The 27,576-nt window shown below is 41.8% G+C and overlaps 1 protein-coding gene across 5 annotated transcripts; it reads right to left on the bottom strand.

Annotated features, from left to right (window-relative positions):
- On the bottom strand, window positions 1-26,780 carry ep400 (E1A binding protein p400). Of its 5 annotated transcripts, none has more exons than XM_039620598.1 (53): window positions 26,580-26,780; window positions 24,081-25,429; window positions 23,872-23,979; window positions 23,673-23,757; window positions 21,256-21,650; window positions 20,863-21,162; window positions 20,423-20,632; window positions 20,162-20,302; window positions 20,002-20,074; window positions 19,804-19,841; window positions 19,653-19,710; window positions 19,478-19,567; window positions 18,511-18,624; window positions 18,197-18,384; window positions 17,918-18,095; window positions 17,680-17,816; window positions 17,373-17,542; window positions 16,999-17,173; window positions 16,769-16,905; window positions 16,262-16,448; window positions 15,925-16,094; window positions 15,654-15,841; window positions 13,643-13,942; window positions 11,474-11,647; window positions 10,840-10,992; window positions 10,578-10,648; window positions 10,156-10,445; window positions 9,746-9,945; window positions 8,667-8,836; window positions 8,068-8,264; window positions 7,809-7,920; window positions 7,388-7,681; window positions 7,191-7,265; window positions 6,960-7,094; window positions 6,818-6,862; window positions 6,503-6,656; window positions 6,134-6,369; window positions 5,857-6,030; window positions 5,711-5,758; window positions 5,483-5,619; window positions 5,310-5,366; window positions 5,140-5,218; window positions 4,562-4,726; window positions 4,425-4,470; window positions 4,232-4,338; window positions 3,887-4,070; window positions 3,696-3,787; window positions 3,271-3,450; window positions 2,881-3,046; window positions 2,570-2,706; window positions 2,281-2,442; window positions 2,102-2,179; window positions 1-1,094 (listed from the first exon to the last, which is right to left on the bottom strand). In XM_039620598.1, exons 2-53 carry the CDS (start codon window positions 25,395-25,397, stop codon window positions 774-776), a joined length of 9,198 nt encoding a protein of 3,065 aa, XP_039476532.1. In that variant the 5' UTR covers window positions 25,398-25,429; window positions 26,580-26,780; the 3' UTR covers window positions 1-773. The 5 variants fall into 5 exon arrangements, with proteins under 5 accessions (XP_039476532.1, XP_039476533.1, XP_039476534.1 ...); XM_039620599.1 differs by having other exon boundaries at window positions 6,134-6,366; window positions 26,580-26,779; XM_039620600.1 differs by having other exon boundaries at window positions 11,483-11,647; window positions 26,580-26,779.
- Window positions 26,781-27,576: the final 796 nt, after the last annotated feature.

Raw genomic sequence — 27,576 nt, 5'->3', positions numbered from 1 at the left:
TACTTACAACGATTTAATGAAAGGAAAAGATGAATTTGTGTATAAAAACAAAACACTTTATTACAATTGGGCTGAAAAATCCAATGAAAACACAACTACTTTACAAGTACAAATGTCCGCTGTTGATATTTACATGTTTTTTTTCCTTTCACATCAATAAAAAAAGGAGAATTTATGAGGAAACAAAACACTAAAGTACATGTTTACAGTGTATTTGCTGAAATAATAATAAAAAAAATGACTAAAGGAACGTGCATTATTCTCCATTCAGTATCTATAGACAACAAGAGAATCGGACATAAAACAAGACTATTTATGAATACACTTACTCTAATAGAGAGCTCATTTCCCAATGCAAAAAAAAAACCAAACAAACAAACAAAAATCACCCATAATCCTCAGCCTCATACATCTGTTGAGTCATATAACCACTGTGCAGAAGGCATGACTGCTGTGGCTGTCATACAGTGGGATTATGTGGTAGGTGTGGGGGAAATTTTGAGAAACGCTCTACAACAAACAAATGATCAATAACATTCTGCTCTTCAAGTGAGAGATAGTTATGGATCCCAGCAGAATTATGGGCAGAAGCATCATGATTGATCTTCCAGAATGATTTAGATACAAGCACTGAAATTATGTTGAACACAAGATTAGAGAGGTTGGAGTAAAGTAAAGGTTTGTTGTTGTTGCAGGATCCACAAGAAAGCACAACCTTGTCGTTGTACTGCGGGAAAACGCTTGGTACGTACAGTCTCATTAGTGTGTATCTCCTAACTGCTCCCCCCACTGGGCTTGGCAGGGGTTTTGGCTCTGATGCCCCCCTGGCGAGCCTGACCCTTGGAGGCCTGCTGTGGCTGAGCGGACTGCTGCACCGGGGACTCGGCAGTAGTGGTTGCAGCGGGCTGCTGGGCTGGGCTGTGTGGAGGTGGTGTCTGGATCTGGGGTGAGGCGGCTGCGGTCACCACCTGTTGCTGGATGATCTTCTGCTGGACCACCTGGGCTGTCGCCGTACCAGCGGGAATCATCTGCACCTGAGCGGTAGCTGACGTGGCAGCCTGGGTCAGAGTCACAGTCTGAGGCTGAGCCTGGATCTGAAGAGAAACAACACAAACTAAGCATTTCCGTCCTGTCTCAAAGATTTGATATGAGCCTTTCTCCTGCATATCAAAGCAAACAGAATGCTAACAAAATTGGTGATGAATCAAAATCAGAAATGAAAATGAACTGTCAAAAGGTTCAGTGTGACAGAGACAGCAAAACAAAGTAACCCCACAGAAATCTCATCTGATATTTTACTTTCCACACTCTGGGCAGCTGCACCAAATTGTGCATAACTTCACATCAATGATGAATTAAAACACAGCACAGTTCTGTAAGCATGATGGATGATAGCATGACCCCTTTCACAAAGACAGGAGCACATCTATTTGTTGCTAAACGTGAATCCTCTCTTCACACGATCCAAACAGTCACCCTTGGTTTTAGCTGAAAGCTGTAGTCTATAATTGGTTCTAAATACAAGCCTCAAAGGACAAAACATGCCCATCTTTCAAACTTTTAATGCTCCCTCCTCCTTTGATCTCTTAACTGTGTGCAACAAATGAACAGCCTGTTTATTGCTGTAAACATAGGAAACTAGATTCTTGCTTGAGTGACAGTGTGAAAAAACAAAACAGAACAAAAAACCCTTTCAAACAATATTAACAATTTATTAACGTCAAACTGGCCTCGAGCTGGAATTCTGGTACAGTGCTGGAGAATTTTAAGCCCTTTAATTAGTGTCCAAATCCTTGAGTTATGGCCAAAGATGTTTTGCAAGGTCCCACCTTGACCTGTTACATTCATACTTTATCAGTTCATTCACATGTAGGATAACAATTATGCCAGATGTAATAAAATAGATTATTTATGTTCGTGAGAGGGTAAATGGGATGGACAACTTGAAAACACAAAACATTCAGTTGCAGCTGTCACCAGTGAGGACATAATACCAGATCAAATATAAGCATTTTGTCAATGGTAGCACACCTGAAAGCCTGCAGTGATGGTTACTCCAATGTCTGTAGAATCAATCAAGTAAAAAGCCTAAAACTCTTACCTGAGGAGAAGACACAAGTTGTTGAATATTGGCCACAGTTGGTTGCTGCTGCACTATTTGCGGGATCTTAGGCAGCTGCTACAATCAGTAAACAAGAAAATGTTAACACACACACACACACACAAACTCGCCATTTCACTGAAACTATTCTGTTGTATGGGTTGCCACTAATGATGCACCTGGATTTGCTGTGCTCCAGCTGCTTTTTGGCCCTGGGGGAGCGATGTAGCGAAGAACTGGGTCTTGATTCCCGATTGGAGTTGGGTGGTGGTATAGGTCAACTTTTGCTGTGGCTGCTGACCTTGCTGGGCGGTCTGCACTGTCACCTGCTGTGTGCCAATCTAAGGGAAATGAAAATACATTAAATACTGTGATTGGCGCTATCGAATACAGTAATATTACTAGTGAACTATTACTTCCCGATACTCTAAATAAACACAAATCTCTATATGCAAACAAAGACATTACCTTTTGCTGTACAGTGGCCTGTCCTGGCTGTGGCTGCCCTGCCTTCTGCTGGGGTGCAGCTGTCACCTGAACTGTCTGCTGCTGTTGTTTCTTCATCTGAATCAGCTGCTGGACCTGCATCTGTGGGAAGGGTCCGACTGTTGACAGAGCGGAGAAAGTGCGTCAGATTAAAAGACATATTAGAAGATTGTGATGATGAGAACATACATTTTGCTACCATAAAAGGGTTTCCAATCCAAATGATGCAGATATAATCAGCAGCAAATACTGTTGCATCTTGTGATGTATGCAATTCAAGAATTTCAACACACCTGTTTTCTGGGGGATAGCCACACTAATGCCTGCTACAGTCACTGGCATCACTCCGGCTGATGAGACCACAGCTGGCATAGAAACTACAGGAGGCTTGGTCAGAGTCACCTGAGCCGTCTGTCCTGCCTGGGCCTGAATCCCGCTCTGATTGGGTACTCGAGCAGTCTGTGGGGTGAAAAAAAGAAGAGTAAGAAAGGTGGCACAAGCTCAATCACTAACATAAGCAGAGGACAGTGTTTCTGAGGATCCACCAGTGAATTGTAACAGTCTCTCTCATTAATGTTATACCTTTTTGATCTGTGTTGATAATATATGCTGAAAATAGCATTTATCTTGTTGTGGACATGCACAACTGCATCAATATCTAATCACTATTTCCCTAATCTTACCAATCTGCCCATCGGCAGGTTGGTGGCCAGCACAGCTCCGGGTCTTTGTGTTGTCACAGCTGCTAGCTGAGGATTAGCTTGTACAGTCTGTGCAGCTGGCACCTGTGTGGCCTGCTGGGCCCCTGTAGCCTGCTGGCCCTGAGTTGCTGTTGCCTGTTGCTGCAACTTTTGCTTGTGCACCTTAAAAAAAAGAAAAAAAAGTCACCAGATATTTCCATGCAAGTTAACTTAGAGGTCATACAGATAAGTTACACACATTGACACAATAGTGCACTGCATTTTTTAGTGGGTAAAGCTGAAATATTGTCATCTGTGTAACCATAACCACATGTCCACCTTATCCAAGAGATGAAATGACTTTTTCTATAAGCGACTGTTACTGTTGCATTTGGGGTAGTTATTCTGTAAAGGTGGTAGTGGCCTACCTGGGCTTTGCTAACAGCTTTCATCTGAGGGGATGTAGCCTGTGGCAGATGCTGTCTGAGCACATGGAGCTGGGCTGCGCTGATTGGCTTTCCTTGAGACAGCACAGTCGATGCATGAAAAAGGACAGAGGACAGGTCAGGGCTGTAAAACAAAATGTGCACCTGAAGAAAGCCAGTGATAAGCTCATTACCTGTGACCTGAGTGACCAGTGAGCGCACTGGGCTCACAGTGGTAGAAACGACTGCAGATGCTGTCACTGGGGTAACCGCTCTAACAGCCTGACCTGTAGCTATGGCAACCACCTCAGCCGGGCCAGCAGCTGTAACAGGCCTCTGTTGTGCATGGACCACCTGTGCTCCAGCTGTACCTGCAGGCTACATTAATCAAAATAACAGCAACAGTATGAATAAAGGTTTTGATGCTTGTGAAGATCTTTCTCTGCACTGAGTTTGCTGCTTTATTCCAATCCAAATACTATTTATATCATTGTACGTTAATAGTGCCAGGTCACCAGTGGCAAGAAAGCATGACTCACAGACAGCGTTCCTGGCATGACCGAAGACGCCAGGCGTTTGTTGGGCTGGAAAGGGCTTTGAGGAACTCCAGCTATCGTGTTGACAATCACATTCCCTCCAACAGTGGCTAGAAGAAACAAAGTGAAAGGAATTAACTACTGGGACACAAGCTGCACTGTAATCTAAACCATACATGTGTGTGTGTGTACGTACCAGCCTGAATGGTAGTGCCCACAGTGGCATTTTTTATGCCCCCAGCCTGTGAAACATGAGAAGCATGTTTAAAGCTTTCATTAGCTTGTTTTGAATCTGACTATGTAAAAACAAGTAGCTCAACTACTGAGTCTCACCAGTACGGCATTAGGCACAGCAGGAGCGCCGGCGACTGCTGCAGCCTGAGGGACCTGGGCCTGGCCAGAAGCAGGAGCCTGGGCTTGGCCAGGTGCGGCCTGAGTCTGGGGGGTTCCAGCCTGCTGCTGGGCCAACTGCTGAGCCTTCTGTTGCTCTGCAAGCGCCTGCAAACACACACATCCACAAACAATGCATGGAGGCAACACAAAAGCAAATATATTTGTAAAGATGAACAAAAACCAGACTGAAGATGATGCATGGACGTCTGTTTTTAGTAGTTCACTCTTGTTTTTTTCAATTTTTATTCTATTAAAACATTTGAAGTGATCACTGATTTATATCTAGATAATAGCATAATTGCTTTTAAATCCAACAGCTACAGCGTGCACACTACTACCTTTGTGCATCGCATGCATGAAAACTGTCCTGACAGGTGGAAACTAACATTAACCAGATTTCTCTCAACACCTAAAGAATTATTCACAGACATTTGCTGTAATAAGTCTTACATTCTCCTAGCATGGCATAGCACCTGGATAAATAAAAACACAAGCGGCGGCACACTGCTGATAAGCACCTTTTTCTCTTTGGCAATCCTTTCAGCCCGTTGAGATGCCACCTGGATGGGAGGTAGCGGCTTGTCGTAGCTGATCCCACTGAAGATGAGAAAAAATAAAACCTTACACTTCTTTGTTTGCTTAACGAGTTTAGGTTTTGATTCCCAGTGATTACAAACTTAAGTCGCACCTTTCTGCCAAGACAGACGCATGCTTGGGGTTCTTCTGAAATGGATTCATGCCGAGTCTGTAAGCAGTATAGATGAATACATTTAAATGGAAATATCTTATCTGAACATAATGTAGTGCAGTTTTTTATTTTATTTTGTAAATGTAGTTTTTTTCCATATTCTCAGTACTTACAGTGGTTTGATTGGTGGGCTTCTCTTGCTGGCAATGATCTTCATGAGTTCAAAGCGGCTGTTGTATAGCTGGATGTGAGTGGCATTGTCATCCTGTGTGTAGATCTGACAGGTCCTCAGAGGACGGCTGTTCTTAGACTAAACGTGGACACACAAAAAGAATAAAAATGAGGCCCAGAATTCAAGAAGAAATAACAGCTGAAAGCAAAGACCAAGCAAGACAGAGTACCTTGTATATACTCTTGGTTTTCTTTTTGGGGTTTGCCTCATACACCAACTTAAAAAAAAAAAAGAAAAGGAAAAAAGAGTGATTGTTGAGAAAAACAAGCAAAATGTGTGCAAGACAGTAAAGTACAGTGACCCTGTTTTCATTACCTTGCCCTCTTCCCTGGGAATAATGACGTTCTCGTAGCGATTGCGGCACTGTTTGGGTGAGCGGTAGATGCGGCTGCAGGAGTTCACCACATCACTCACCAGATCCCAGTTAGGAGTGTGCGCAGGAGACACGATTGTCAGGTTGAGCGGCAACTCCAACAGCTGCTTCACAGCCTAACGGACACACAGCAAAGATAACTTGTTAACTGAAATGCAACACAGGATGTATTAACGATGCTTAGACCATCATGGCGGCAGGAGTAAATAAAGCCAGTACCTGAAGCAGGGCCCAGTCTTCACTGATGAGCCACTCTGGATTGTCCTGCCCTGCCTCCATAGCAGGTTTAGCCAGCGAGGGGAGGGGCTTGGCAAAGGGTGCCTGCTGCTTGAGGGAGAAATTCTTTTTCTGGTCTTTAACCTCGCGGCGAACTTTGAGCATACTGGCTTTTTCAAAAAGCGAACGTGGAGGAATGACCGTCTCCCCGTGGCCCTTCTTCTTCTTTCTGGCTGCTGCTGAAGAAACACACTTAAGTTAGGGGAGAAAACCAAACAAATTTGCAATGATACTTTTGCATTTTGTTCATTCTTCTGGTCTTTAACCCAAGATTTACAACAACTTCTCTAAAAGGAGAGATATTTTTCTTACCTGAGGGATCCATTTTCAGTCTCTTATGCTCCTTGCGAATGTAGACAGGAGGCAACTTGGACTCTGGCATGGGTGTGGTGTCATACATCAGCATCATTACAGAATCAATGTAGATGTCGTTGTCATCCTGTGGTGGTGTGGGTGGAGTCCAAAGCTATGGTGGAAAAATCACACGTCAAAAACCGTCCAAAGGCAAAATAGGATTTCATGTTGTGGCTCAATACAAATACATCGAACGAGGAAGAGATACAGGCGTCTACATCATTCAAGAATCTGTGTAAACATTTACAGATGAGGTCACATTTGGCATCTTACCGGCATAATTTCTGTGTGGCCATCCTCCACATCAAACACATACTCCTGTTGAAGTACAGAGAAAATGTTCAGGTCAACTACAGCACAATAATCCACGCACCACTTCTTACTTGATTAGCAGAGATCAAACTGTCCCACCCACCATGTTGTAGGCATCCTCTCTGGTGTAGGTGAAGAGATCTTCATCTCCCTCCATCATGTGCTGCTGCTGCTCCTCCTCCTTCAACCTTTGCAACTGCTGCAGCTCCCAGCTTCTCTTTGAACACTCCAACTTCTCCTGAGGAACAAAACAACAAAAATAAAAAACCTGTTGGTGAACAGATTCCCACATTTTCGCTGCAATAAATCTGTAAAGATGTGCCTTAAATCTTACCCTTAGAGCTTTTTCATCATCGCTGACGTGGAGGTACTCCAAATAATGCAGGGCATATCTTTCAATAGGTGTAAGCTGTTTCAATGACAAGTAAATGAAAAAACAAAACAAACCAGCGTTTAATATTATGGCAATTTATTTTTGCTTGAACCAGTTTTCAAGCTGCATATATAAATTAAAAAAATAAGCAAACCCACCTGTTCCATGACTGCATTAAGCTCCTCTATCTGAGCAGGCTCTTCTTTAGCGTGGATTTCTGACTCCTGGTCCCGTTCTGTTGACTCCTGGTCTGGCAACTTGTCCTCCTGCTTTTGCTGCTCTTCATCCTCTGTCAGGGCATCCAAGTTTATGCTTTGGAGAGCCTGGATGTATGGTCTAGCTACTCTGGGAGAGATGGCCTCAGAGGCTGAAGGCTCCTGGTGAAGGACGACAAACTCCTCCACCTTCTCTCCCGAGCCTGCCTCCACTTCAAACAAATCCTGGATTGTCCGCTACACAAACACAATATCAGGCCAGTTATTTCATGTCTTGGGTAGAACTAAATAATGCGGGATCTAAACTTTTTTCCATATATTTATAGTTTGAATATTTGTAGAAGCTTCAGTGAGTTTATCTTACTTGAGTGAGGAAAGCCAAGGTGTAGTCAGTACCCTGAGCAGCCACCTCTCTTATCAGGTCCTTGGTACCATTCTTCAGGAGCTTCTCCTCAATAGAATTCCCACTCTCCAACCTTGGGACATGCAAAAGGAAATAAAAGCGCAAGTCGAGTCCTTCAGTAAAGACTTGATAAAACAGATAAAACTGTTTTATCTGGGGGCAGAATAAGGAGCACAAAAATATGAAACAAAATCAGAATGCCCTGTTTTTATAATATCACCTGTATATGTGAATATCCTTGGAACGCCCTATTTTGTCACACCACTCCTGGGTGCGTGCGTCCATGCTGGGATTGAGGTCTGTGTCGTAGAAGATGATGGTGTCTGCGTCAAACACAGTCCCAACTGCAGAACAGCAGCGGTTGGTGAGGATGCTGCAGAACACCTGCCTGTTCCTGTTGAACTTCTTCATATTTTCCTGCAGGCACAAAACACATGAACAGAGTTGGAGAAGAAGTTGACGGCGCAGTTTAGTTTTAATTATTGTATACTAATAATTGTATTGATGCATTTGCTTTGCCATGTATATAAACAAACTATCCTTTCTAATATGAAACAGATGTTTTAGATATTTTTATCTTCATTGTTTATTTTTAAGACTGCTGTTGTCAGTTAGTTGCCTGCATCTTTAGATTATTTGTAACTGGAAACAAATTAACTCAAAGATGAACTAATAAAAAAAGACAGATAAGGGGGAAAAATAGTTTAATTCACATGAAAATATTTAAAATGACAAGACCCTCTGTCAACATTCATTTCTTTAAACTTGATTTCAGCAAAAATGTTTATAAGGAACAAATTAAATGTGGTATGATTTTACCTGTCTTTCATCACAACTGAAGCTCTCATCAATGCGCACGTAAGTGAGCTGCCTGTAATCTAGGAAGGCCTCCAGGATGTCTAGCATCTTCAACATCTGTGTAAAGATGAGGACACGGCGACTCTCTGACTTCAGCTTCTGCAGCAGGATGGCAAGAGCTTCCAGTTTACCTTTGGGAAAGAAAATGATCATGTTATTATCCAAGGCAGATCCAAGGCAAAACATGAGATGAGTCACTCAGCCTGTGTAAGCAGGTTTTTGTCCTTACCTGGAACCTTTTTTCTGTGATGTTTTTAGTAAGAACACCGTACAGAGCTTTAAAAGAATAGGTTTGACAGTTCAAGCTTCCTGTGGCTTGTGTGTCACTGATGGCTGACAGTCATCACAAGTCGAGTCCTGGGTCACTGACACCTAGTTATATGGCTCTGGTACCTCTTTTTACAATCAAATGTGTTAATGCCCCATGTTTAGTATTCTAGGTATCCATTCTTTTGTTCTCAGGTTTATCACTGAAGTTACTGGATTTCTTGTTTGTCTACTCTTGAGATATTTTACTTCTGGTCAACATCAATAACTCAGGTCACACAGTAATGCGTTTGTAGGTGCAGAGATGTGATTGGAGGGTGAGGAACAGAAAGACAGAATACATTTCTCTTAATTGTCATGTTGGTTTCTCAGCTTTTGTATTTTTTTGTGGTTATATATCAAACTTCTGGCCCCAATTACATTTTCCCCTCAATGAAGCAATCCACAGACTGAAGAGAAACAACAGGGAAGTGAACATACAGTCAATGAAAGACGGAGAGAGAGCTGAAGGTTTCATCTTTTTCTGATTTTAAATGATAATGGTGAAAGTCACAATTATTGAATATAAATAACTATTGCTTTGTTTTTTGTTTATTTGTAAAATTTAGCACTTTTGTTTTGTTGAATACTAATAACTTGTGAAGTCTTGTAAAAACTAGCATCAGTTCTTGAGTTAAGGCTAAAACAAGGTGCTTCTTCACCTTTGATGAACAAAATCAGAGGTCAAAGTGGTTTGTTTTAGCCAGGCGTAATGGTGTGTTACATGGACTAACCTGAGTCCATTTGCATTAACTGCAAGTCAGGACAACAGAAGAGATGTCTGGATGCTAAGTGGATGTCTGCACTGTGAGGGACAGAGGCCTCCTGAAGCTGACGGCGATGGGACTTCTGCTCAAGTCTGTAGGGAACTGGGGGATTGGCTGCATACAGGTGAGGAGCTGAAGCCACAGCTGGAGGCACCACGCACACCAGTCTAAAAGGTAGCACATATAATTAGATATTTGGATTAAAAGAGGAAAAATTCAAAACTGATTTGGAATACAACAATGAAATCTTAGCTGGTCATTTCTTTTACCTTTGTAGCTATAATACAATTTCAGAAAATATTAGGACACACTGTAAAATATTCATGGAATGGATTTATAACAACACAAGCAGCACAGAACAAACAAATCTCAAGTACCTTTTGACAAGGCTGCTGGCAGCCTCCAGGCGGTCCTCCACAGAGAGCAGAGAGGACTTCAGTGCAGAGGTAGTAGCCACGCAGGTTCTCTGGGCTCTGATACAGCTCTCTCTGCCCACCCAGCTCCAGCCTCCAGCAGTCAGGGCAGAGTGACCGGGCTCTGAGCCTAAAGTGCATGCCTGTAGCAGGTCTGACCCATACAACACTCTGCGGCTGCAGCGCTGCTCATTTGCTTCGAAGAGACGGCTCAATCGCGCCTTCATCAGTTGAGTCTTTTCTTCAGATGACTCCTGAGTATCACAGTGACAGATGGTACATACAATCAGAACTGCTATTCTTGTAATGTGACTAGACTAAAATTATTTGATGAAACAGAAAACTGAAATTATAAACAGGATTTTTCTGCAAAGTGATGTGCTGACCTGAGAGCTAGCGTGAGTTGCAGGAGGCGGCTTGATGGGGGCTGACGTGGCATTTGCGGTCGTACTCACCGCTTAAAAAGAAACACAGTGTCAACAGAAGGAAAAGAGGACAAGAGGTGCAATTATATGCCCAATCTGGCAGATTATGTCACACAACTGTCAGAATTATCATGACAGATGTAATTATAATGGCAGCTGTTTTCAAAATAACTGATTAAGAGGCAGAGACAATAGTGCAGAATCTTCACTGTTTCCAAGTCACCTTGCTGAGCTGTTGACACTGCAGGATGAGGTGTGCCAGGAGTAGCTGAGGCACTGGAGGCAGGAACAGCTTGAGGCATTGTCTGCATTACCATGGATGCCTGGGGCCTAATAATCTGCTGCCCTGGAGCTGACACAATCTGCAGGATGTTGCCTGAATGCATGAGACATTAAGCAGCCAATTAAATGACGCTTACTCAGAAAATAACATAGGCATGAAATGTGAAAATCTAAAATTAAAAGAACTGTCATGGTATTGAAGGATTTTAATGACGGAAATAAACAGGAATAAAAGCGAATTAAAGCAAAAGGCTAATAAACATAAATTTCAATATAGTTGTATTCAAGACATATTAAATTGCTAACTGACTTTCTTTGACACCTAGTTGAGTCTGACAGGTCGAGGCATAGGTCTGACACCAGAACCAGACCAAGGACGTTGTAAATATATGGTAAGAGTTTTACACATAGAAACATGCAGAATTTTATAATAATGTCTTAAAATTGACAAAAACTTTTTGCTGACTATAAATAAAAGCAACAGAATTACATGGATGAGTCGGTAGGACACAAAACAAGGAATGAAGAAAAATATGTGGAGAGGAAAGAAAGTGTGACGATGGGATATACATTACCAAGTGTACCTTGGAGCTGCAAGGGCTGTCCAGTGGTGAGCTGACGGAGCTGACTTGGGGACAAAGTGAACTTGTTGCCCTGAAACTGCAGAGTAACAGGGGTCTCCGGCTGGGAGATTCGATTCTGACTGCCTGCTATGTTAGCCAGCTGGGCAATCTTCACCACATCTCCACCTTTAATAGAAAAAACAAAAACTTTAACACAGAGAGCACTAAAAAGTATTTTTATGGTTCCAAAGCAATATACTGAGTTAGTTAAAGGGTGAAAAAAAAGAAAAGACATGCAGAACCAGGGTGGATTAATCAGTGGAACGAGCACAGCTCCTCTCTGCAACAGAAGGGGAAGAAAATGCCTAAGGACAGTCCTCAGGTGAGACAGGGAGCCTGAAACTCAAAAGTGACAAATTAAGAGGAGGGGTGAGGGAGGGACACACAAGGTGTCTTAGGGTTAGGGTTACACTGGGCCACCATGTGTCTTCAGAACACTTTTGTTGAACTTGATATTGAATATCTGCTCATGAATGGAACAGCATTCGCCAAAAATGAGATTTCATTATCTGATGATGGTGATGGAGAGTGCTCTCAAAAGCCATAGCACATCCGTTTGATGTTGTTAAACTGCAAGACTGGATTACTAAAGCCTCTTTTCCTTTACTATTACTAGTACCTACTCGAAGCAACTCAGCACGGTTCGCCACGGTTTTCAGGGTTTTTCATTAGGTCCAAGTACCTGGGACCAGGTACGTTTTTATTACCTGCTTGTCCAGGGTTCCAAGCGATCCAAGCAGGTACTAAAATGTGACATCGTCAGACTGAATGCGATCGACTGGCTGGTCAGTAGTGTCACTCGACGAGTAATGAGAGAGTTTGTTCACGAAAATCAAAACTGCCATTTTTGAAACCCGGCAATGGGGGAAATGGCTACAAACAACAAAGCCCTGGTCCCCGAGTCTGACGAAAAGCCACAGACTGAGCGGCAGGCATATTCTTGCCTCAATGTCCACCTTTGTTGTAGCGTTTGTGTTGCATGTTACTTACGTCGCGGGATGCTCTGACACACACACCAGGCACATTAGGAGGTACTAAACTGTAAACCAGTCAATCCGAGTAGAGTCGATCCGAGTCAATCCAAGGAGGTACTAATGGAAAAGGGGCTTAAAAGCATGTCTTAGATACTCAGCTGCATGTATATATTTTCTCTGCCAATTTTAACAAATTCTAAGAAGAGATAAATGGATTTACAGCCCCCAGCTCAGCCTCTTCTTTGTTGTTGTGTTTGGATGTTTGTCTACCCCAAACACACAAAGTACTACAAATTCAAAGTAGATTCACTGAGAATGAAACCCTCTGTAATCTGACCAGTATAACCAGTACAGTCTGCTGTCTTGGCCATCAAGCAGCTCCAATGATGCCCTTGTGATTAAGGGCCTCGTTTGCTATGGTGTTGATGGGGGGCATGAATCCGTAAGTCAAGTTTATCCAACATCTGCACACATCATTAGGATTTTTACACATTCTAGGCTAAAATCATACCTAAACAATTTACTTGAAAATAACCAAATTCAAATGGTTTCAGAAAACTCTGAAAAGTTTTCTGAAACCATTTAAAACTTATACAAATAAGTTAGTTTTATTAAATTTTTCTTTTTTTCTTTTTTTTTTATAAATTCAAATACTGCAGTTTGTCAGTTCATGACTGTGGGGCCATTTTCACATGCTTAGTATTCATGCTGAAGCTCAGACTAAAATAATAACAATAAAAAAGACAGCAAAAACAGAAACAAAGCTTTGGAAGTTCTTCCTGCAGCTGGGCTGATGCAAGAGACAAAAGAATATTAGTAAGTGGGAGAAAAAAATATTATAAGGAAGTGCGAGGATATAACATATGTTAAATAGTGCAGTGGTGTACATTCATAGTGTACATGCAGGTTTTAAGAAAGAAACTGGGGAATGCTGTGGCTGTGGAGATGCTGCTGATATGGCTGCAGATCTAAATTTAGAGGACTTTTTCCCCCCCACCACAATCAATACAAGATATTTAACCAGAATTCCTGAGTGAACACATATCAGCAGTGCCTCAAGTAAAGGCTTCAGTGAAGAGCAGCCAGTACTGTAGTGCCAGAGGTAGAGGGAAAATGCTGAGACAGAGGGGGAGGGCAGGCCACTTACTAGGCAACCGTGCCTGGGCCTGGGACGTAAGAACCAGCCTCTGGGATACTAAGCTGGGCTGGATGGCATGGCTGGGGGCTAAAGTCGACCTGGGGACCTGTGTTAATCCAGGCTGGCTGTTGGGAGCAACAGATCCCACAACTGTGCCCGCTAAGCTCTGGCCTAAGGCCACAGGGGCAGCCCCCAACACATGCTGTCCAATGCCACTATTCCCAGAGGAGGCTACAGTGGAGGCTGCAGTGCTGTTGCTGCTGCTGACAGGAGTTGTAGCCTGGGCTCTCTGAGCTGCTGCTCCAACCGCTGTGAAATACAAGGCAATGGGGTATGGGACTCCATGTTAGGGGGTAACCCAATATTTAGTCAAATCAGTGTGATCAAACAGTTTCTCCATAACTTCATTCAGCAGTGGTGAGCCAACTCAGCAACGATTATTAGGGCTGTTACTGATGTCAATGATAATAACTGCAAACACTTTTACTTAAAATATGTGCATTGGTCCCAACTACTCAGTACGGGAAGAATGGATACACTTGGGTATGTCCAGTGATACAGAAGGCAGAAATGGGAACAGTCGGGCATAACTTCCATCTGCAACTATTTGACACTTCACAAGCTCTTGTCAGGGTTTGCACTGAAAGATGGAAGATGGTGTGCAATGTCAATGAATGTTGTTAAACATATGTATTTGCACTCTTTATATATTTGCAATTATACATATGGTGTACTTCTCTTAATGGACATTTTTATTTATCTAATATTTTATTTTTGGCAGTGTTGTTGACAGTATGACAGTATCTAAGGTAATTACTTATTAAATTAGAAATTATAGTTAAAATAGAGAAACCTGAATGTGAACCTGAAATTTGTTTTTTTAATATGAATGAAAAATATGTCAATGTATCATTGCATCTGTTCATTGGTCTGAAACAACTGAAAAACTGTGAATTTTGTGTACCACTATGGTAAAAGCTGGTATGATGGGAAATGTGTGTGTTTAAACTGTCAGCTCAATCTGTGAAAGTGTATTCAGTAACAGCCAAGGCTGCAATGTTTGACTTTTGCCTCCATCTCTTTATTGGACTCGTCTACCATTACTGTCATTGTATCCTCTGTTAAAATATAATGACTTTTCCTTAATCCGCAGTCGTCACTGAGGACAGAAACCAGTAGTGAGTGTTATATTCAGCCTTGCCATAAAGGTTGTGCTGCTATCAGGGGAAAACAATATTGCCAACCCACCACTGCTGCATGGAAGTATAAATTTAAATATATGAAACCTTAAAGTAAAACTTTTCAGTCAAAGTATACCAAACCTCTCCAAAAAGGTTGAACAACAAGCATCTGACTTTTTCAAATAGCAGCACTGTGCATAAAATATGTGCAGGCAGTACAGTTCTTAATGAGCTTCAAACTCTAATGTATGCCTCTAAGGCTACCTATTAATAGTTGTTAAGCAGTACATTAGGCTCACTTGTATTCCAAATCATGCAAAATAACACTGCACACATCACAAGCTTAAAACTAGTTAAGACACATTATGTACAGGTGAAGAAAAAACAAAAAAACAATATGAGAGGTGAAAGGTACTATTTAAGTCTGAACTGGACACCACCAGGAATCCTTTAGATCAGCGGTCCCCAACCTTTTTTGCGCCACGGACCGGTTTATGCCCGACAATATTTTCACGGACCGGCCTTGAAGGTGTCGCGGATAAATACAACAAAATAAAACTAGTACCGGTACCGAAAAAAAGATTTATTCATAACACACGTGAAAAGACCCAGGAAAACCGAAAGTTAACAATAAAACGATAACAGAATAACGCTGAAAACCGATAAAAACCCTGAAAACCATACATTTCACACCTGAGCCTCAACTCTCGCGGCCCGGTACCAAACGACTCACGGACCGGTACCGGTCCGAGGCCCGGGGGTTGGGGACCACTGCTTTAGATAATTTGAGAATGTAATTTCCTGTCTTATACTGGATAGGGCCCCTGAAATGATCTTACCAGGAGCAGTGGCTGCAGTCGATGAAGTGGTGACTGGGGACTTGCCCCTGGTCTGGCCTGCCTGACTGGTGGTGGAAGGAGAGGTGCCAGTAGCAGGAGAGCTCGTTGGAGGACGCTGACCTGCTGCATTTGCAAAGGCGGCAAGGCGGCCCTCTGGTTTTGTGCCATACTGCACTGGCTGGAACAATCTAATCAGAGAAAAACAGGATTTGAATATTCCATGATACTGAGGTTACATTTTATTTTAAAACTTCTTAAGATTGTTGCAGACCTCATGGGTTTTATTGGACATGGTTTGGGCCTTGGTGGTGGATCTGGATTGTTGTAGATCTCTTCTATGAGCTGCTGAGTGACCTTTAGTTTGGGTACTGCCTCTTCAGTCTGATACCGGGTCAGTCTGTTCTCATTACTGATCAGATCAAATATGGACAGGTTGGCAATCTATGGAGATAATAAATTAGGAATAGATAAAACATTAGTGGAACAGTGTAGAGTCTCTTTAAGATTACTCATTATGCAAATTTATCACGGATTGACTTTCTATTATGGTACTTACTGACTGATCTTGTTACCATTAACAACGTTAATTACACTACTAAAACACTTACCTTACTCGAATCAGTCTGAATTGCTCCCAGCACTAGTGATGGCACGTTATATTCGAGAGAGGAGAAGAAATAGGAGCTACTGGTCACTCTGGGTACCACCAGCTCAGGATGGTTACAAACTCTTTGTAACTGCATCAAAACCTGCAGCACGCTGACAAAATGACCTGTTTTCAGTGCCTCCTGAGCTCTAGGGGAAACACAGCCACATAGAAGAAATGATTATAGAAGACTGACAACATATGTGCAAAACATGTGTCCCTTGACAGTTTTCTCCAAAGAACAGACACAATAAAAGGTATTTCCAATTATAAAGTATCTTTTCTGACAAGAAAGATCAGGTCAAAATAAATCTGACGTCTCGTGGACGCATAATACACAGTAATAGAAATGAAAAGAACTATGGAATTACAGTTCATGATGTACTTTTAATATTTTTCCAAAACTTTATTATACCATAAACTGGGCTGTGTGTCAAAAGAAACTGTGAGAGAGGAGTAAATATTTTACCCTGGTTGAGTGAGGATATCCTCATAAAGGCTCTTCTGCCTGTTTGACAGTCGGCATTTTAGGATGTGCTCATACTTCTTGGGAAGCTGTTTCTCCACATCCCTTTTTGAGCGCCTCAGGATGAAAGGTTGAATCATCTACAGTTAAGAGTAACAGGGTTTTCATATTTAATTTAAAGGAAAACACCACAGTAACACAGATTTATAGAAGAGTGCTGGTGGTATACCCACCCTGTGTAGGCGGATGACCAGCTTGTGGCAGTAGTCCTGGTTCTGGTCTGTGCCCGCCTTAACAGGAAAATCAGAGTAAGGCCTGGTGATTCCTGGCAAAAGGAAGTGGATCATGGTCCACAGCTCCTTAAGAGTGTTCTGTAGAGGAGTGTTGATGAGGAGAATCCGTTGCTCACTGGAAAATGCACAGAAATATCTCTGTCATTCATTCAGTCAGCTGAGCAATTTTTTAACGATCCAGTAAAAAATTAGGGCAATTTCATAGAGACAGCCTTAACGTTTCTCACATTGAATTGATCTCATCAGGGAATCGATTCACCCAAAACAACATGCACATTATTGACTAGAAATAATAACATTATCATATAGCTTACCTTCTGAGAGCAAAAACTGTTTCCCAATGTTTCTCCGTCATGTTTTTGATGAGCTGCACCTCATCCAGGACTAGGTGCCTCCACCTTCTCTTTAGAAAATGACTCTGGTCTTTCATCAGCAGCTTGTAGGATGTAACACATACATGGAAGCTGTTGGCTTCCCCCCACCACTGCAGATCAAAAACACTTTTTCTTCAGTTCACTTCAATTTTACTTATATAGCACTGAATCACAACAACAGTCACCTCAAAGCACTTTTTAATATCATATTAATGATATTATTGTATTTAAATACACAAGAAATTACCCTTCTTTTAGACCGCCGTTCCCTTCTGTTGCCAAGGTACAAGAGGATCTTAAGGCCAGGACACCAACGTTTGAACTCCACCTCCCAACTTAACAACTTGCATGTTCTTACCACAACGAGATGGGGACCCCAGATGCCTGTGGTCAAAAAAGGGTTGTCTTTATCCCAGTCAAAATTTATAAATACAGGAAAAAGGTTCACTATTGTAAAACAAAAAGAACACCAAAAACAAACATACCCTCTTGCCCAGCCAAGTGGGCCATGTAAGCAACTGTCTGTACAGTTTTGCCAAGGCCCGTCTCATCAGCTAAGATGCCATTGAGGTGCTTCTTGTAAAGGTTTACAAGCCAGTCCACACCAATCTGCTGATACTCACGCAGAAACCCATGCAATAGAAAAGGAGCTGGGCTGCGGGTCTAGTAAAAAAGATAATGACAATAAAAAAATTAGTTTGAGAAAAACAAAAACATACATGTTCTTTTGTTTAAATGCGTGAGAGTATCTGAATGTGTCTCACAGATGAAGTAGTTCTGAAGCTGCCCTTGGGCAGGATGAGCTCTGTGGCTGCAGCTACTTCGGCTATGTCTTTGCAGGGTTTCCCATCAGAGTCAGAGGAAGCGGCTTTGTCAGCACCGCGGTACTGGTCCACACTCAGAAGGGAGTCAATCAGTACAGCCTCCGGTGGACTGATGGCACATTCTATTTCTAGAAAATAAAAATTAAGTGGAGGTATTTTGGAATCTCATCATTCACAAATGGCCAGAAAAAAAAATAAAAAAATAAAAAAAATCAACTTATCTGCACAGTTTAACTTTATAATGACAAACTTACCTTCAGTCTCTTCCATTTCATCCTCATCACTGTGAGAACCAGGCTGTGGCCAATCAAAGGTGTCAGCATAAGCACCGGCATATTGCTTCATCAAAGCATCCAGGGGCATCTCAGCTGCAAGACGAACACAAAAAACATTTTATTTAAAAAAAAAGAAAAAAAAAGAAAAAGATAAATAATCTTCATAGTTGCTGGTTTTAATGAACTAAGTAGAAAAAAACTCAAAAATGTATAATTCTGCACATTAGTAATTTAATCTATTTCAATCATCTATATAACTGCCAATGTATTTTAGCACCATCCTGTGGCCAATCAAGATCCACCATTTATCGTTTCATCCTCTGAAATCAATTCAACTCATGCAGGAGGTGGAAAAATGATGAAAATTCAATACTATTACTATGGACCTTCAGCAAGAGGCGATGGTTGTCTGTAGAACTGGATGCATAATTTGTGAAAAGTGGAATATTAAATTAATAATCTAATCACATTTGGTATACAATCACCTGACATAACTCTCTCTTAGCCTGTATACTACCTAAGCTGTTTCAAAATTTCTGTAACAGTTTATTGCCATGGTGGGTCAAACTTTAAATTCATTGATCGACTCTCTGCACTGTAGTGTGAGGTCAATAAAACAAAACAGTCAGTTGTATTTTAAGAGGTAGGTATGCAGTTGTGGGTGGTTTATTATGTTTTCGAGTTCTTCTAACGAACATTCTTCATTGAGGCACAGCCTGCACATGACGTGTGTGTGGTGTTGTGTCTCAAAGCTCACAGTGGAGTTTATGAAATCATCTAGTCTCCATACAGGCTCGTCCCTTTAAGCACCATTAGATTACACCAAAATCTAATTTAACTGAATAAACACAGCAGTAGCAAGACAATATCACACTAATAAATTTCTCTTCCTTTATCCTGAATCTGCAAATAGAGCGTAGTTACAGAGAAAGATTAAAGTAAGTACCATCTTTGGCAAGGTCAACCAACTCTGCTTTGTGGTCCGTTTCCCCTTCCATGCCCTCCTGTTCCTCGATGGTGCTCTCTTCATCTGTAACTAAAAGTAAAATCAGTCTTTATAAATCCTTGTTTTTTATTTTCTCTGTTTTTAATCATATATACCTTGATTATTTGACACTTACCGTTTTCATCAACCAAGGACAAACTTGCTTTTCTTTTTCTAACTGAAGTGGTCACCTGCTACAAAATGAAATGTATAATTGTAAAACTCTATCTTAGACACAATATGTGCTTCTATATCATTATTAATTGGTATGCCAGTGCAGTACCTACCTCTTTATCAGCCTTCTCAGCTGCTGACTGACCAGATACTGTAAAGCAAGTAAAGCAAGATTAATACAAAAAGAACTGTCCGAGGTCAGATAACCTGGCATGTGTTAGCTTGGAACAAGGAGCAACATAAAGTAAAAGGTGATGATACAGAGCAAATGTTCTGTCTCTCGTGTTCAGTACCTGCTCGATGGGACGTACCTTTGGCTTTTTGTAAACCAAGTGCTTTGAGCCTCTTCTCATAAATTTCAAACTGGAGTTTGATTTCCACGACCTGATGGGGAAAGGGTTTCATTCAAAACAGATATCTGTCATCTTTCTAAGTCCTGAAACTATTATGCATAAGAATAAACAAACAAACCTGTTCAATGTTTGACCAGAAGAATTCCACCTCTCGGGCAATTGTGCTGGCAATGTGACGAAGATGAATTTCCCTTTCTTTCTTTGATCGCTCTTCACTTTTCTTCTGCTCTTGATGATAACGGGCACATGTGCGAACGAGCTGTGGCAGAGACACAGAAGACACGAGTTTGTCTTTCTGAGGGTTTCCTCCTCTTTGTTTTTGTGTCAATTTGTGATTTACCCTTCTTTTCTTCAGTTAATTATTATACGTTTTTCATACCTTCTTAGCAGCAGCTTCCTTCCACCTCCTTTCCTGTGCAAAGTCAGCTGCCATCCACTGCATCTCCTCCAGGAGATAGTCCCAGTGGGACTTTGGACGTGAGGCTTCCACAAGCTTAGGGAGCCTACTGGCAGACCACCGGCCCTCCTTCCTTAGCTCAGATATGCGCTGATGCACTTGACTCTCCTGGCAATCATTTGGTCCATTAGACTTTATATGTTGATAAGATTAAAACTTACTAAATACATTTATGACAATGCACAACAATGGAACATCAAAAAAATTAAAATAATGGACATCAACAGGAAGTGTTAATATGGAATATTACAAACTTGAAAAGAACAAAAAACATGTAATGACGACATTAAAAGGCACCAAATCTTTTCCAGGCAAGGCTTTTAACCACCTGCTGACATCTGTATCCAAACTAAGGTACTCACCAGTTTGGCCTGTTCCACTTGCTTATCTTGAGAACCCTCCTGTGAAGGCTGCACGGCTGTGCTTTGACCAAAGCCGCCTATTTTGACCGCTGATATGCCATTGGTTCCAGTCATTTTTGACTGGGTGCTTGGGTTGACGTTAGAACCAACAGGACGAAGAGGGCTTGCAGTATGTGGGGTTGGAACAGAGTTGGGAGCAGAGAGCGGAGCAGGAGACACAGATGTGATTGATACTGAGTTGGTCATAATCCTCTGAATTGTCTGGTTTGACTCTGTTCCGGGGCGAGCAAGTGCCACAGTCTGTAGAGCAAAGAAAAAACATTGGTAATATAAAGTTTACAGCATCGTCTTTTAGTCATTTGCATGGAGGCTGACCACTTCACACAAACTGACCGCTTGTCCGGACTGCAGAATGGCCTGGGATTGTTGCTGCTGGGGCTGCAACTGGAGATGAAGACCTGACTGCATCTGATGCTGCAGCTGGGCCTGGAGCTGCGTGTGGGGGTTCACTGTGGTCAGGACCGCGGCACCTGTCTGCACCTTCACCTGTGCCTGCAGCTGACCCCCTGGCTGAGTTGGATTCTCTACTAACTGAGCCTGCTGGGAGAGTGCCATGGGCAAGCCTGTCATAGGAGGGGCACCTTGTGGCAACCTGCCAGGCAGCTGAGGAGGCGGAGTGTGCAGGCTGGCTGCATTCTGCACTGGAGGTCCTTTGGATGGGTCGTACTGTTGCTGGTTCTGTTTCTGTCCTGCGATCTGGACTGCTTGAGGAGTAGGCGGCATCCCGCCTGTATACATGGTAACCAAAGTATAGGATAAAAGGGTAGTATAGAAAGTGACACAGAGACAAATGGTAAAAAAATGAGTTGTTAACGTTATTGCCAAATGTGCAGAGTTTTTTGTTTTTTTTTAAATAAATGCTTTTGTGTTCCTACAATACAGATTAATAGATGTCGTTAAGTGTTCGGCAGCCTTCCCTTAATATTCATTTGAGAGACCCCCTTATAGAAGTTATATATTTTGAGTCTAAAAGGTAAAATATAAAATTTAACTTTTAACTATTAAACATTTGTTTGAGTTTCAGCTATAAGAGCTCCTCAGAACCTTCTCTTAATGAACTACATGTACTGTACTTAACAGTAGTCTACGACTACCTGATGATCAGAGCAGAAACTAATGAAACTCATACAGCAAAATGATTACAGAGGAAATGAAATCAATATGAAAATCTACATGTCTCTCAAATAAAATACTACTTTGATTAATGCAAAACTAAAACATTGCATTTCAAATGTTGAGAGAATGTGGTTAAAAAACATTCAAAATTACTCATGCAAGAAGAAAGGTTTTAGAAAGAAAAAGAAATGTAACAAAGAAACATGAAAAAAAGAATTTCAGAAAACAAAGAGACAGGGAGAAGTAAGGGGAAAGAACTAAAGCAGACACTCACAAAAACACTGTATGTTTGGCATGCATGAAGCAATGTCATTCTAGCCGTAACCAAGGCATCTGGATGCCTCACATAGCGACAAAGCACAGAGGTGAGCAAAAGGACAGACATGGGGTCTTGCAGATAGCAGGCCTGAGCGGAGCTGTGCACACTAAAGCATCACCTGCCTTACCTCCCTGCACGTCACACCACCTTGCCTAGACGCCATCAACACCTGGCCCTGACACACCCACACCACCACAATCGCAAAAACCTGTGCCGTGAACACAACTCCTCCAAATGATTCCCCTCCTACTTAGACTGAGGGAAAGAAGCCAAGTCAGAACAAAATGTCATGAAAAAACATGGAAGGAAATAAACTAAAAGTGGACATGAGATAAATAAAAAGTCTTGAAGACTGATGATTTTGAGTTCCTGTTGATGGCTCACGCAAAGACGGACAATTGAAGAGGGGCGTGTGAGGGAATGACGATGGGAAACCAAAGGGAAGCATGACATGTGGATTCATAAAATGGGAGATCAAGCAAAACCCATTGGAAAGTGAATTCATTCCCACAGGCTTCCCACTTTCTGTGATCCACCGCCAGATAAGATGAAAATCCATCAGCACGGGAAGGTCTTTCCAAATAAAGACGACAAACAGGAACAAACTTCAGAAAAGAAGAGATGGATGACGACAGGTGATCAATAGTTAAAACAAATAAAGAAAATCATAAGACATGGCATCTTCCCATTGAGTGGCTACTCATTCTTCAGACTTGGATTGTCTTCTTCCCCATTTATCCTGACAGAGAGAGCTTAAGCCTGAACTTCCTGAGGACTGCTGAGAAATCCAGCAGATGGAAGATCTGTTTGTTGATGCTGCTTGGAGTTTGTTTGTAGAAGATGAATGTTGTGATTCCCTTTTTAACATCTCCTTAGTATGAGGAAAGGGCATAGGTCCAGCAGCATCGAACAGAACACAGAACGGCCTGGTAGAAGCACTCCTACCTTGCGCAGTTGGCATAAGCTGCTGGAGTGGAACGCCAGGTGATCCTAAAGGAGCTACACCAGGATGCTGGAAAATCAGCCCATGGCGACCAACGTCAATCCGGGGCCTCTTAGCCTGATCTGGGATTTAAAACACACAATACCCTCATAACGCAAAAAAAAGCACTCGGCACACAGCAATGACCTTCTGAAGACCGTACAGGTCACCTCTCCTTCCTCGGTTTAAGACTTCAACACAGAGCGCTAGTAGAGGATGCCAAATATCTAAAAGCAGAAGCAATTAGAGGGAGAAAAGAAAACAAACAGAAAACAAAGCAAACGGGGAGAAAACAAAGCAACATAAAACAGGAGTCTACGATCTTTGCCCTACCTGCCTGCACCATAGCCTGTTGCCTTTTAAATGCATCAATGTCTCCAGGGTTTGTAATTGTGCCAGAAGTAGCTCCTTGATGTCCCTGCAAAAACAGCCTCTCATGAAATTAGTGAGATATTTTCAACAGACTTTAACTAAGTGCATTATAGATGATTTCATTAAAATAAATGTTTAAAATAAGTGCCTCCTCTATCACCTGAAACTGCTGTTGGGTAGAGAAAGCTGCAGAAACATTGGGAGGAAGCTGTGTTGCTATGGCAACTGGTGTCACTGCCTGGCCATCCTTTCCAGTAACAACCTTTACCTGAAAAAAGACACCCAATTGATATAGGCACAAAATTCAATGGAATAACAGGAAAGAAAATACATATTTGATCTCACACCAAGAGCCAGCTGATGTAATACCTCATCATTAATAACCTCAGACTGTTCTTCCTCCTCCTCTTCGTCTTCAAGGTCCAAGTCACTCTGTCTCAAGTAAGTATACAAGGGAACACAAGGCTTCTTCTTAAAAGCTAGATAGTCCATCATGTTCCCTTGGAGGTGCTGCAGGAAAAAAAGTTCAATCAGATATTCTTTGAACACTTCTTTCAGATTCTCCATCTTCTTGGTGTGGTGCTCCAAGCACTGTTTTCTCAGCTGAGCAATCTCTGGTGTAGAAGGAGCAATTTCTTCTAATTTCTTGGCAGCTTGCTTCTTTACAGTGCCCACAGTCATGCTGGTGGGTGCAAGAGAATTGCTGGGGATCCCTTGAGATGGACTGGTGAGGGATGGGCTAGAGGGTGGGATAGAGGAAGGTATACTGAATGACGTGGCTGTGGTTCCTACTCCAGAGACCACACCTTGTTGAGTCTTCTCAAATATCAAAGGGCTTCTAAGTTGTTCTTGAATGGCTGATCTGATCTGGGGAGGTAGGTTTGAGGTGGTGATGTGACCAGGGCTGCCCAGAGTTGAGAGAGTGGTGGCCACTGGACTTTGAGGTGCATGGTGGTGGATGGTGCCGCCAGTCTGTGAATGAGGCTGAGAAAGTCGTCGTTCCCTCACAGACCCTGGCGCTCCTGGAGAGGCCAGCTGTACCTGGCCAGGTGTGGCTGGGGCAATCTGGGCCAGTCCTGTTCCCTCTTGATAAACAAAGTGACCACTGCCTGATGGACTCCCTAAACTGATTTGCCTCACTAACATGCCAGCGTCAACAAAACGCGTTGGACTCTGTCCGTGCACACCCAATGCTGCTGCAGGAGCTGCTGGCCTCGTCACACCTTGCAGAGAGACTGGACTATGCTGGGTAGGACTTTGAGGTTGAATGGGCTGGGGCACAGGTGAGGTGACCTGGATGTAGGAGGGTGGAGTATGCTCAAACCTCCACTGAGGTGTCGTATGCTGGAATCCTGGGGATGCGGGGTTCTGGATGGGAAGTGTGGTTAGGGTTATTTGTTGGTTAGCAGTAACCATCTGTCCCACATTTTGTAATGTTATGTTCATGTTCGGGCCAGCGGCTGGACTACGACTCATGATTATCTGATAATTGGGTGACTGGGGAGCTGAAGGACTGGCAGCGGAGGAAAAAGGGGTCACAGGTGATTGAGGATGGTTAACTGTAGCTTGCTGCTGTGTAGTTGCCATGGTCGGCTGCGACTGCTGCTCCTCTGTTTCTGACCCGCTGACAGACTTGGGTCTCTGAAGAGGTCGTTGCATATTCTGTGATCCACTTCCATGGTGCATTGCGTGATATGGTTACAATGTTTAAACACAATCTGTGAAAAGGACAAAGGTAAAAATGATTTTTATTTATTTTTTACTTTTTTAATGACTATATGTGATGCAGAAATAAAGTTTGCTTGTCATCTGGGAGGAAAATATTTGAAAATGAACCATAACATGTCAACATATCAACAACTTCATGTGAAATGACATAAATCAGGACCAAAGATTGTCTCTGTAATACCCATTTCCTGTGATAAAATGGAGACCCTGGTAGCTAAAACCAAGTAATCTCTTCCAGGGTTGCCTTTTTTCTTTTGTTTCACTGTGTCTAGTTATAAATAATCAGGCTTTTGGCTTCTCCATACACTATTTTTGAACATTTAACAAGCACACACTGAAGTAATGACACAGACAAAAATCAGCCATCAGTAAATCTTATCTCAAATGTCATTAAAGTTTGATATCGTGTGCAAGAAAGACAGGGACTGTTACCTACATACACCCCTTAATTATTCAGGTGGAGGTCTTATCAGAGCATCTTCACCGACGTACAGCTTTTGTTTATTTTTACATCTGTTTGCACCTGCAGGTGAACGCCAGGTACCATATACACATTGTCCTGTGGTAAAAACGATATGGCTTATTTGGTTTGATACTGATTCAGCCAAAGCCAACGATCATTTAAAACAAAGGTGATGTACCTTAACGGTACCGAGGTGTTGACAACGACGCCTTGATAACAGCGCTGCGAAATTTATGAGTTAGTGAAACCCAGTCGTTGCAACACCGTAAGAAGAACATTACATTTACAACCAAGATTTCCAGTCGACAGCCGTAGAGCAGTCGTTTCTTGGTACTGTCTTATATTTACAGCGCTTGTTAACATATTAGCTTCACCCGCCTACAATTTCTCCGGGGCGTAACGTTAGCTTAGGTTAGCTGCGATGAAAAATAATAAATGCAGGTATCGGAACAATCATGTCTAGGTGAATGGTAGATCCAAATATATATTAACAGAGTAATATGGAATGTAAAAATTAACCCGTAACATTTACAATAACACTGTGTATGGCTTTTGACTTATTACAATAACCCGTGCTACATGACGCGTGCTAGCCGATGCTATTGATTAGCTTGTTTTTGCTAACAGGCCAGCTACCAATGAATAAACACAGTTATTACTTCAGCGGCGTTACTTACAGGGAATGGGGCTTCTGTAGTAGTTTCATAAATCCTAAGTCATATTTACAATAGGTCACGTGCTGCAACAAGGACTATTCTGCGAAAAATAAAATCTTGATATTGTTAGCTGCTATTCACTGTTTTGAAGCTAAGTTAATTTCATTCAGCAACATGGCGACCGCGGTAACCTGCTGTGTAACCCGGATGCCGTTCTGAATTCGAGGAAGCAAAAATATGACGTAATCTAAAATGGTGGATTGCGTGAGTGATTATGATTCTAGATGAAAATGCGGTTGATAAAATCCTTTTAAGGTTTTTAAAAGCAAGCACTGACAGCTTGGTGTTTAAATATAACTCCTCCCCACAAAGGTACTGAATATTAAAGAATGAGGACATCCGATATGGTTTGATAATGGAATTCTGACTTTGAGGTGTTTAATCTTTCATCTGTTTTTATCATGCAGGTAATTTCTTTATAAATTCAAAATATATATTAAACCAAAATAATATACTACAGTTTTGATGCTATACCAGAAAAAAATTCCCTATAATGTTACAAAACTGATGTTCCTCATCTAAGCTTTAATTCTGAAGATTTTATGACAGCTTTATATTGGTAGCCCTGAATATTGAAATAATAATATAATAAGAAGAACGATGCTCTTATAAGAATATTAGCAATTTAATTTTGTTACTATCTGTCTACAAAGTTTTATTTATTTAGTGATACACAGTGAGAGAAAGCACTGAAAACTTATGATAAATATTGTATCAAAAACAAGTTTAAGGAAACCACTGCATAGGATCTACCCAGTGACAAAAGAACTGAAAACATTCAAAATGTATTTGCAGTATAAATGTGACTACTGTGAACTGGAAAATGAAAGCATGTCTCGTCTCCTTTTCCATACATAGAAGGAATATTTTACAAGTCAAGACAATAAGACCTAGGTTTGTTGAATGCATATGATACGCAACCTAAATGACATCCCGGCATTATAAAATGTAATTAAGT

Source organism: Oreochromis aureus, linkage group 12 (assembly GCF_013358895.1).
Source record: "Oreochromis aureus strain Israel breed Guangdong linkage group 12, ZZ_aureus, whole genome shotgun sequence".
NCBI classification, from domain to species: Eukaryota; Metazoa; Chordata; class Actinopteri; order Cichliformes; family Cichlidae; genus Oreochromis; species Oreochromis aureus.
This window is presented reverse-complemented; position numbering and strand designations above follow the sequence as displayed.

Bases quoted from the DNA above. Each gene is read 5' to 3' on its own strand.
- ep400 (XM_039620598.1), bottom strand. From the start codon at position 25,397: ATGCACCATGGAAGTGGATCACAGAATATGCAACGACCTCTTCAGAGA. The intron at 8,265-8,666 runs GTAAAATCATAC...TTGTGCCTGCAG, and splicing joins TCAGTTGTGATGAAAGACAG to GAAAATATGAAGAAGTTCAA. The intron at 7,266-7,387 runs GTGGGTTTGCTT...TCATTGAAACAG, and splicing joins TTAATGCAGTCATGGAACAG to CTTACACCTATTGAAAGATA.